General features: G+C 39.8%; 1 protein-coding gene across 3 annotated transcripts in view; it reads right to left on the bottom strand.

Annotated features, from left to right (window-relative positions):
• Positions 1-10754: 10754 nt before the first annotated feature.
• The window catches only part of ccdc83 (coiled-coil domain containing 83), a 42150-nt gene continuing 40505 nt past the window's right edge, over positions 10755-12399 (bottom strand). For all 3 annotated transcript variants that reach the window (XM_039744399.1, XM_039744398.1, XM_039744400.1), the window contains exon 11: positions 10755-10974. In XM_039744399.1, the coding sequence (XP_039600333.1) occupies positions 10807-10974 (168 nt within the window). In that variant the 3' untranslated portion in view covers positions 10755-10806. The remainder of the gene's footprint in view (positions 10975-12399) is intronic.

Genomic DNA, 12399 nt, shown 5'->3' with positions numbered 1-12399 from the left:
TTTGTCCAAAATGCAAACTGCAGTGGGTCCAGGTGGTCTACCACAAGAGGGGTAGAAATTGTAGAGATTTTTTTTTTTTTTTTTTTAACCTTTGCTTCTGCTGCTCTATTGAGAATTAAAGGCAAGTTCTGTGAATTGGTAAGATGTATCATGCTAAACTTGTTGGTAAATACAAAATTTAACACAAGACAAAGTTTCAAGCCTTAAATTAATACATCTGTGAAAGTAGTGCCACTCTAAATTTTGAAAACTGTTTCCTGTGTTTCGCTTCGCATGTTTTTGTATTTCAGAGTTTTGTCTTGTGTTGATAGTACTGTACAACATGGTCTGGTCTTGATCCACAGCTAGTATGATACTAAGAGGAGAGACAATCCTAAGGTCTAAGTGCTGTTGTTGTGAACAGTGGGTGAAATACCAAGTTTAACTAATTTGGTGCTAGTCTTGTTGTTTTGTGTTTCTCCTCGGTTTGCTCAGTTGACCATCTGATTGCCCATTAACGGCAGCACACTAGCAGTTAGTATCTTGTCCTCTCTCACTTAAAGACTTGTAGCTGCACATTCCTCTCAATATAAAGGGGCAGAGCACAGGGAGAATGTGCAATCTCTTGTAAAGTTAAAAATAATCCCAATCATTAAGCTACATAAGATTGCACATTTGTGTTGCTGCAGGTATTAGAAGAAGGTCATTTGTGTCAAGTGACTGACAAGGCCATGAAATCTATGGGAAGTAGAAAGAAAGTAATGACTACGAAAGGTCAAAGTTAGCGGAATTGTATGTGAAGCATAATTGTGTCGCTGCAACTCATGGGTGGCTCTACCACCAGGGTGACCTGGGTTGTGTGCCTGGAATATGTGAGCAAAAAAGTAACACAGGTGTTGTACTAAATTCACTTCCCCATCTTGCATACATGCATGTCACCTAAGCCATGACGAGGTGTGATCAAAAAATACAGTGAATGCTACTGCTGAGCACCATCCAGTTGAAAGGCAGTGATCTTCAATACGGGAAGCAGCGCATCAGGCCTTAGTAGCAGTATGTGCCAAGTTTCAGCTTATTCAGTGTGGTCAGTTGGTTGTGAGCTATGAATGAGAGAAGGCGCGTTTTATAGTGTGTTGTAAATCATGGATCACGAACAACAAATTAACATGGATCACGAACAACAAATTAACATGAAATTTTGTTTCAAATTGCAAAAAACTGCTAAAGAAATGCACAAAATGTTAATTACTTTATGGTGATGCTGCAGTGACCATGAAGATGGTTTACGAGTGGTTGTGAATCGGTTGAAGACGTTCAAAACATCAACATCAAAAAACCAAGAGAATGTTGAAAGAGTAAGCAAAATGATTTGATCAAACAGGCAATTGACTATTGGGGAAATTTCTGAGGATCTGAACATCTCTTATGGCTCCATTCAAAACATTTCAACAACAGATTTGGACATAAGGAGAGCAAGTGTGAAATTTGTTCCACGTATTTTGAAGGTCGAAAAAAAGCAACAGCATTTGTCAACTTCATTGAAGTTGCACGATTGTGCTGCTTCAGATTCCAGCTTTTTAATAAATGTCATCACGGGAGAAGAAACTTGGGTCTATGCTTATGATCCTGAGACTAAGGTTCAGAGTTCTCAATGGAAATCGCCCAGTTCTTATTGTGCAAAAAAGTGCATCAATCAAGATCTGACATACTGTTGGAATTTTGCAAGTGGAGTTTGTACCCAGGAACACTACGGTGAACTCTTAATTTTATAAGAGCTTATCAGAGCGTTTAAGAAACGATGAACCTAGAAAATGAGTTGAGGAATGGGCACGCAGTTTGATCCTCCATCATGACAATGATCAGTGTCATACATCGCTTCAGGTATGGCAATTTCTGTCAGATAAAAATATTAGTGTGTCTTCATCTATCTAATTCACTGGATCTGGCACCATGCGACTTCTGGCTATTCCCCAAAGTCAAAATGACCTTCAATGGTAAACTTTTTGAAGTGATTCAGGACATCATGACAACAACAACAGTGCAACTGAAGGCAATCATAAAAGAGGACTTCAGAACTGCTTCAGAAAGTGGCAAGAATGATGGGATAAGTGTGTTCGAAGTGAGCAGGGAGTACTTTGAGGAGAATTAATGGGATTGTGTCTTTTACTGTAATCATTTTTCTTTTTCACTGTATTTTTTGATCACACCTCATATTTCATAAGAAAGATATGCAAGTGCTATTGATTATTTCTGATATACAATTATGAGAGCCTATAGCAATCATAAGATCATAATTATTTATATTTTGCATGTTACTGCATTTAGCGTTAGGCAATATTCTTTAATGTTGGTCTCTCCCCTTGCCAAAGTAATCAGCACCAAACCCAACCAACTAACCTGTAAATTTTTTTTATTTTTTTTTATTTTATTAATTTTATTGTAATCATTCCATACAAATAGATCAATTTTTGCCAAAAATAGGATTGAAAACAAATCAACCCCCACCCCCGAGAAAGAGAGCATGGCCAACGGAGTAAAACGTAAAGCTTGTAAACATACCTAAATTTATGAGTTTAATAGGGCAATGGAGATGAAAGGAGAAGAAAAAGAAATTCGGAGATAATTGCTTCCTCGATGCTTTAAGAGCTTATTCTAAAATATTATTGATTAGATCCTGCCAGGTTTTGAAAAAGTTCTGTACAGATCCTCTAACCTAATATTTGATTTTTTTTCCAGTTTCAAATAGTATAACACATCGGTTTCCCACTGACTTAAAAGGGGAGAGTTAGGATTCTTCCTGTTTAGCAATATAAGTCGGCATGCCAAAAGTGTAATGAATGCAATCACAGCTTGTTTGTCCTTCTCCACCTTAAGCCCACCTGGAAGAATCTGTTAATGGATTAGGAGGGATTGTGGCACCAAGGCTGTCTGAAAGGTAATTAAAAATTTTTTTCCAGAATGATGTTAATTTGGTGCAGGCCCAAAACATGTGATCCAGTGAGGCTGGAACTTGACTGCAGCATTCGCAGGTTAGATCTTGCCCTGGAAACATTTTGGAGAGTTTTAGGTGAGACAGATGTGCTCAATATATAATTTTGAGTTGAATAATTGTATGCTTTGCGCATATGGAGCTCGAGTGAATTCTCTGCATTGCTACCTTCCACTCCTTTTCTGATAACATGTTGAGTGAGAGATGCTTTTCCATTGTCCTCTTGGATCTTTGAAAGGAAGGGACTGTAAAATAATTTTATATATTGCAGAAATGGTGTCTAAGTCCTCGAAATTGAGCAATATTTTTTCCAGCATAGAGTAAGGTGCGAGATGAGGGAAATCGAGCAGGTTCTGTTTGACAAAGTTTCTAATTTGAAGATAGTGAAAGAAATGTGTAGCTGAAAAGTTAAATTTGGAATGTAATTGTTCAAAAGATGTAAAGATGTTGTCTATATAAAGATCTCTAAGCAAGTTAATCCCAGATCTTTTCCAGATATTGAAAACTGCACCTGTAAATTAAGCCCTTTAAATTTCACTCCTACCTAAATGTGACCGCTGGCCCAAATCTCCGAAGGAGACAACCTCCAGCTAATTTTTATTTTAATATGTGATGTTCATAGCAGGGTTTCCACTATCATGGAAATCCTGGAAAAGTTATTGGAAAGTGAAATTTATTTTTTCCAGGCCTAGAATAGCTTTGAAAAATTTATCAATATGACCATCAAGTTTTTTGGAAAAGTCATAATTTTTTTTTTATTATACAGGAAATAAGGTCGATGTTATGTAATTTTGTAAATTAGCAAAATCTTGAGAAGAGGATTGTGTTTATTAATTATATGAGATCTTGTGACAATTCTGCAGTGAGCCAGCCTGTAACACATATGCCAAAATGCTGGGTAAATGTGTGTTTGGTAATCTCTGGTTAACAAATGAAAAACACAGACTATGGCTTCATAACGATGAAGACACGGCACATGCAAAATGTAAATTATGTGGGAAAATATTTGCGGTAAAGAATATGGGTGTAGCTGCGCTAGCAAGTCACGCAAACGGTAAAAGACATCGACAATGAGAAGGCAACGACACCTTGTTCAGCTCCTCTTTAGCTAGCACAGCAAAGGTTAGTACAACTCTTATATGCAACAAGCTAGTCAGGCAAACAGAAATCAAACACTGATGTCTTGTCTACTGAAGATTTATGGGTGATGAAAGGAATTGATTTGCACTATTCTTACAAATCATTAACCAATATGGGACAGCTGTTTCAAATATTCACCGATGGTGAAATCCCAGTTAAATTTTCATGTAGTGAAACAAAATGTGCATATTTTATTACATTTGGCATTGTCAGAGAAGTGCTTTACAAACTGAGTAATCTCATATTTGACGAGACTCAAAGAACTAGATCAAGATTTGGAATGGTGGGGAAGTGAAAATTAGGTATGTAGGATTGGAGTTTATTGGGGCGTGCAACTGTTTGAGAGATTATGAAGAAATAAAAATTGTACAATACCAAAACACAGGTTGGGCTAGATAATAATGTCTAATTATCCATGGACGTGCCCACCAGTAACTGGATAGTGTTTGACTTGTTACAGCCGGAACTTTTGCCTGTTGTGAACAAGACATTGATCAACTTCGTTTCCAACAATGCATTTATCGCTAAACATAGATTGAGCGGGTGGAAATTGGACCATACCGTTTCCAGCCTCTACGAGTGTAGCTTAGCCAATATTGAAAGTACTTTGTCACTTTGATCTGTAAAGTTTATTTCATTGTACCTGATTTTACTCATATGAACAGAAACCAGACATATTTAGGTAAGACAGCTGACAGGAAAAAGACGTGTCTCTCACATAACACAAGGCAGGGAGATGAGTCAAGTGTGGCATAACACTGATGTGTCCTATTTGGCCTGGGTTCACAGCTATTTCAAGGGTCTCCAAGCAAGCGCCCTCTGCAGTCAGCAAACCAACTGTATCTACGTTTGGAGATTGCATGCTTAATGAGAAGATATAAAAATCGAACAACTGCATGGAATTCCAGAACTCGCCCTATGGACGGATGGATGGAAGACGTCGTTCCTGCCCATGCCTACAGTAGGGCACAATGCTTTCCCACGCCCTCTGTCAGACTGGACAAGCACCGATCTCAAGAAACCTCATCTGCATCATGCTTTGGTCAAGGATAGCTCGCTCTCCTTTGACTATTGTTTATTGTGAGTGTTAAGCTAATATTAAACTGAAGCTAAAATATAATCTTCCTTTAGTGTTGCTGATTCTTTTTTCCTTTTAGAATCACTGCCATACCACTAGGGAATGAAACAATACTTTATATATTTTTATATACTGTATATATTAGTGGTATACTAAAGGCTGCAATCTCTGACAAACCTCTTCCCAGGGAGCATGTGCCCTCTGCTGGATACAAGTGGCTATTCAAAGACCATCCTGGATGTGGAGAGAACTTTCTTAAAAGCACAGGTTGTGACCTATTTATGCTGAAAGTCTGTCAGCATTAATAATTTGGAGCTCCTATATACTGAATAATATTGCTGTTCACTAAGCACAATAATAATACTTGAATTTTAATTCTAATATTGATTTTAAGCAGTATTTACTTTTTAGTAACAGAACAGAAAATGTCAGTAAATATATGTATTACTTGCACTTGAAGAGATACCTCGGGTAGGCCAGAAATATCATAGTATTCTTTGTAAGCCCAATGCTGATCTGGCACAAGTAAAATTCAGGCCCTAGATTTAATTTTACAGAAAATTAAAACATAAATTAAGCAATACCATCAAATTATTTTTTACATATGTATTTATATATGAAGACATTCATTGTTAAATACATTTATATGAAAAAGTAACTGGAGTCAATTGTTTGTGAGATACTTTTGTTTATCCTGTTGGCTCATGGAACGTTTTGTTATGCAAAAAATCACTTCAACACTGAAGCTCCTCCAGGTCCCTTTTCAGGAAACCAGTGAGCAGAGAGGATACCACCGTGGTGGACGTTGGATTTGTGGCAGAGAACAATTTAAGGCCAACAAGTATTTATCAGAGAGACAGTCGCTAATAATAAAAATGGAATGTAAACATTTTGCGATTGCTCTGTTGGCCACACTTCTTAAGAAGCCACCTGCTTGTCAGGAATACGTCTGACTATTCAGTTTGCAAACTTGCCACCGTGCGCTTACGCTGGCAGCACTGTACAAAAAGCAAGGTAAAGTTTCATAACCTTGGTATATTAGTGTCGACGTGTGCCAGTGTCTTGCTGAGTGGTGTTCGTTATTGTTGTTGCTTGTTCTTGTGTGCCGTCACGAGAAATAAAGCAAACGAACAATCATCAGCTCACACGGCACTGTCTGCGTTGGATTTTTGAGCCAGTAAACGAATAACTGTATTGGAACACCCGATCCACTAACCTGATTTGGCCCCCAATTACTTGTTTCTTTACCCAAAGACACAGAAAATATTGAAAGGAAGACATTTTGATGACATTCAGGACATAATACGATGACAGCGCTGATGGTCATTCCAGAAAAAGAGTTCCAAAATTGCTTTGAAGGTTGGACTGGGCACTGCAGTTGGTGCATTGATTCCCAAGGGGAGTACTTCGAAGGTGAGTGGAGTGATATTCTGCAGTGAGGTATGTAGCACTTTTTGTAATATGAGTTCACAAACTTAATTGTCGGACCTTTATGCAATGTCATTAACTAAGACCAATTGTATCAAATAAGGAGTAGTGGGCTCAGAACATGAAGAGTGTCCTGTTCACTCTTTGTCGCAGTGAATCAAGAGAATGAGTCCATTGTGCTGATGTGCTGAAGATCAAGGAATTTTGTGATTTTTTGTCATGTGCTCGGAAGACTTCCGAGTCAGAAAGGTTTCCTGCTATGTTGAATTGAACTATGGGTTCCAAAGCGAAGGACACAAGGTTGAGGGGATATTCTTGGACAGACCCAAGTGGAGAAAGGGAGGTTCTCTGCGAATAAGGAGATAGTAGGAGTGTGACGAGATCTCGTGGTACGAGATCTCGCGAGATCAGATTTGTCTGGCGAGATGCGTCTGGTCTCGCGAGAACGTGACGATATCCTTGCGTTATTGGCATGATGGAGCGTGAGGAAGAAGTAAGGATAGAAGATGCGCCCGCGACATTTAAATCATTCGTGTGGCAACATTTTGGATTCCTTGTGGAAATAAGAAATGGCGAAAAAATGACAGACAAGACAAAGACAATTTGCAAACACTGTAAGAAATTAATACCGTACACCTCTGCTAACACAACCACTATGCAAAAGCATTTAGAAAACAACCACAGCTCGTTACTAAAAGCTGCGCCTGTGAAGAAAATGGAAAGCAATTCAGTTCGCATAAAAGGGCAAACAACCATAACAAATGCCTTTGCAGCTAAACTTCCACCATCCAATGCAAGAGCCACGGCAATAACAAGAGACATCGGCGTTTTCATTGCAGCCGATATGAGACCATTTTCTGTGGTGGAAAATCTGGGATTTCGGCGACTCATCCACACACTGGAACCAAAGTATGCCATCCCGTCACGTGCACATTTTACTCGCACGGTGGTCCCGACCCTGTACAAAGAGTGCAAGGTAAACGTTGTACAGGCTCTGAAAGAGGCAGAAACCATCGCCATAACTACTGACGGTTGGACTTCTAGGTGTACACAGAGCTATATCACAATTACAGCCCACATTATCAACAGTAATTGGGAAATGGTACATTTTGTACTGCAGACGCGCCCACTTTTTGAATCACACACAGGGGCAAACGTCGCTGAAGTTTTACAAGAAGCTGTCACACAGTGGGGTCTTAAAAAGCCAAACCATTGCATCGCTATTGTAACAGACAATGCGCGTAATATGGATGTGGCTGTGTGCGAGGCAGGATTTGAGCCGCACATCAAATGCTTCGCGCACACAATAAATCTCGCTACACAGGCTGGCCTCGGTGTTGCGCGTGTCGCTCGTTTGCTCGGGCGGGTGAGACGTGTAACTGCTTTTTTTCACCGGAGTTCGACAGCTGCCGCGGTACTGACGTCTAAGCAGAAGCTGCTACAACTGCCACCGCACAAATTAATAATGGACGTCACCACGCGATGGAATTCATCATTGGATATGCTGGTTCGTTACCTGGAGCAGCAGACTGCTATAGCAGCAACGCTCACCAGTCCAGAAATAAGACAAAATGCCCGAAACATTGACACACTGGATACCTGCGACATTGTCAATGCCGAATTTCTTGTGAAGCTGCTGAATCCTTTAAAGACAGCTACCTCTGTCTTGTGTGAAGAGAAGAGGCCCACAGTGTCACTCATCGTGCCACTGAAGAACATGATAGAACAAAACATGGCACCAAATGACAGTGATTCCCCCACTGTGGCCGACACAAAGAGAGCAATTCTCAGCAATATTTCAGGCAGATACAGTGGGGATGTATACAACTACCTGCTGGAGAGCACTGCGCTGGACCCAAGATTCCAGTCTCTACCGCAGCTAGACTGCAATCAGCGTGAGGCAGTCTTTCAGAGGATACAGAAAAGGGTGGAACAGTTGCAGCAAAACCAGGTATCATTGACTTGATTTTTTTTTCCCTAGAAGATTTATGTTTCCAGTACTAAATTTTAATTGATTTAATAGGTTCATGCTGTATTTGTGTGTGTGTGTGTGTGTGTGTTGTAAACATGAGAGCATCAGAGTGAGTGTATTTGTGTTAAAAGAGAGGGGGACTGCTTTGCTGCTTGCTAATGTTAAAGCCAGTGTTTCTGCTGCTTGAAGCCCACAGATGAGAAGAGTATGGAGCGCAAGGAAGAGGCATCAGTTCATTGTTCCACACATGGGGCGAGGGGCTCTTGAAGCTGAAGGCAGAGCTGAGTCAGAAGAGGAACCTGCTTCCAAGAAGACAGCACTTGAGGATCTGCTAGGGGACTCTTTCTCGAAGACAGAACAGCCCAGCAAAGGAATTGAGAGGGAAACTGAACTTTACAGAAGAGAGGCATCTATCCCACTTAGTTGCTGCCCTCTGACATGGTGGAGAGAAAACAGCTCCAAATATCCTTTGCTGTCTCCACTTGTCAAAGAATATCTTTCCATTCCTGCGACCTCTGTTCCAAGTGAGCGTGTTTTTCAACTGCAGGAGACATAGTCACTGCCCAGAGGTCACAATTGCTGCCAGAAAATGTAGACATGCTTATATTCTTAAAAAAGAACATGACCATATCTTAGGCTGTTCTGTATAGGTCATTACCTCATTACCTAGGTCTTAGCTCTTTTCCATGCTTAAGAAAATTTTGTTCATTGTTTTGCACTCTGAGTTTTAAGACAGCACTACTTTGATAGTTACACTAATTATGGTTAATTGCACGTAAAAGGATATTTGTGTTGTTTATTAATTATTTTTGTTTATACTATTTAATTTTATTGTGCAATTAATTGCCTATCAGTTTGTGGCAAAATGTTTTGCAGTGTTTACATTTTATTACTGCATATCATTCATCAAAATAGAAGTTTTATTTCAAAAAGTTGATTTCAAAATGGACATGCATTTTTTGCATTTTGTGTTTTTCAGTTAAATAAAAGGCTATTTTTGCTATATATTTAAACATTAAAGATTTCTTTAAAAAAAGTCTCTAAAAGTCTCGTCTCGTTCTCGTGAACCCAGTCTTGTGTCTCGTCTCGTCTCGTGGGAAAAGCGTCTCGTCACACCCCTAGGAGATAGTAATGGAGAATCTGAAGGAGCAGTCGGTGGTTGCACAGAGAATCATCACTGAGCACATCAGGGCTGTTGGGTGGGGAGTATGTAATGTTCAGATTACAAAAGAGCTTCTTATGTCAGCGACGGGAGGTAGGTAGACGTGCCACGTGTACCATGATGAGTAGAAAAGACAGATAATTAACTTGGAGGAAGAGTCTTGTGGATGAGCTTCACAAATTGAAAACACCTGAGCATGTAGCAGACGATTATGGTGTCAAAGCTGAAACTGAAAAACAAATGGACTTAAACTGCAAAATCAAACCGCCTCCATCACACTACAGAAGAAAAGCAGGCAACAAGCAACTTGTGGAGAAACTGAATGAAACAGAACACACCTATCCGTATTAATATTTCACTTACTACATTCAGTATCTCAGGATGTCATTCACACAGAAGACAGTTTATGTTTATGAAGAGAAGCAGCTCATGAATGAGAAGAGTCATATAACAGTCGACGCACCTGTTTTGGCTAACTGCTGAGAAATGTTACTAGGAAAGAACATATTGTTGAGATTAAAGAACAATGCCTTGCAAAAGTGTACTTCCAATAAAAGTTTTACTTTGCAAAATCTTTGGCAACTATACACTATTTTATTTATATTTGTTTTCTTTTTAAAGTTTAATAAATGATACATTTGACCTTACACTGTTCCAAAGTCGTAGTTCACAGTTGCCCAAAGCATTTGCAAATCATTAATCCCTTAGTGGAAGATTTGCAAAGCAGGAGCCTACAGATATTATTAATTAACTAACACTGTTTTAAATCCCATAAACCTGTCACATCTGTTATGGTTATAGCAGTTGTAAGGGCAAATGTATTCACAAAAATGCAACAATTAAGTCATACAGTATTTGGTTTTTTCAAAAATATATTTGCACTGTATTAGTAAAGCTGAAATTATTTAAAAAAAACTTTGTGAAAATGTGAATAATGTCAGTAGCCATGTATCATAACATCTGCTTATTAATATAAATCATAGTAACTCAGAACCCAAAAATAAAATAATGTTGTTTGTATTTTAATGATATACTTCATTGTGCAATAATAGAATCCGTTAGCAGTCCAAAGCAGTTTTTATCATCTGTGAAGTGATCGGCCAATCAGGATTCTCTTTCTGGGTGCCCATTTGAAGAGTATCCAATCCTGGTTGGTTGGGATGAGCGTGATGAATTGGGGCAGGTCGACCCATCACACCAAGCAGTTTCAGCTCCAGAGATCCTACCTGTAAATACACACAGGTTTAAATAGCAGAATAATCACAAAAAGATTTTATATGTAATGAAAACTATTTGCTCATTCTAACCACGTTTTCTGTAGACCAAGTATGAAACCCACAACTTGTTTTTGTAAAATATGTCTACCTTTCATTTTAAAAATGCACTTGATTGGATCAGAATCGTGAATTTCTGAATGCTATCCCCACATGATTTTGGTTTTCCTTATCAATGATCCTATCAAATAATGTTATGGCATCATATGCAAATTCAATGAGTGCTTACCAGTACCTTCAACATGTCACCAGTGACTTTTTCACTGGGGTCCAGTGTGACTGTACAGGCTTCCCTTGTCGACCTGATGAGCATACACTGATCAGTCACAACATTAAAAACACTGACAGGTGAACTGAATAACATTGACTATCTCGTTACAATGGCCCCCTCAAGTGGTGATATATACTGTAGTAGGCAGCAAGTGAACAGTACGTTCTTGAAGATGAGTGTTGCAAGCAGGAAAAATGGGCAAGTGTAAACATGTGAACAACTTTGACAAAGGCCAAATTGTGTAGACAACTGGGACCAAGCATCTCCAAAAAAGCAGGTCTTGTGAGGTGTATGCAGTGGTAAGTACCTTCCAAAGAAGGTACAACCAGTGTGGCAGACGCCTCTATGCTGGAAGGACTTGGGGAGGGAGCGTACCCATAGCATCACCTCCCCAGGAGCATTGGATGGCAGCACCACTTGGTTGCAGCTGTGCTTTGGACTCCTGCAGGGATCCATGGGAGTTTCAGTTTGGTGCAGACCTTTTGGGTTCTGTGGGCGCCACCACGGGGTGCTGCAGCTACTGCTGAGCCCTTCTAGGTGTGGCGGAAGAGCTGCCCATAAGTGCTGCCGGAACATGGTCAACGAGCACCTGGAACACTGCCAGGTACCTTTATAAAAGGAGCCAGCAGCCACTACTCCAGGAGCCAGAGTTCGGAGGAGGGAGACAAAGCTTGCCAGGAGATGTGGAAGTGAAGAAGAGAGAGAAAGAGAAGAAGAAGCAGGAAAGGCTTTTGTCTTGCACTGTGCTTATTGTGACTGTGCTGTGAGGTAGGAAACAAGATAAAGCATTTCCCACATAGAAAAATAAACGTGTGTTGTGTCCTGGACTTGTGTCTCTGACTGTCTGTGTCAGGTTGGAGTGGGTTTATGCCCCCTGGTGGTCCACACCAGTGAACCTCTAACAGGGTCACATATTAACAAATGAAGCAGATAATTTCATCAATGATGTAGACAGGCAAAACAGCCACTTCGTTTGAAACCTGTCTCGATTTTTAATTGATACGACTGTTGTTATCACTGCCACTCTGCCCATACAGTATGTGTATTTATAGGTGTGCACGGTGGTTTCACCCGAAACCCTGCTCTGTATCCACCAGTTACAAAAT

The sequence above is a fragment of the Polypterus senegalus genome, chromosome 2 (genome assembly GCF_016835505.1).
Source record: "Polypterus senegalus isolate Bchr_013 chromosome 2, ASM1683550v1, whole genome shotgun sequence".
Classification (NCBI taxonomy): domain Eukaryota; kingdom Metazoa; phylum Chordata; class Cladistia; order Polypteriformes; family Polypteridae; genus Polypterus; species Polypterus senegalus.
This window is presented reverse-complemented; position numbering and strand designations above follow the sequence as displayed.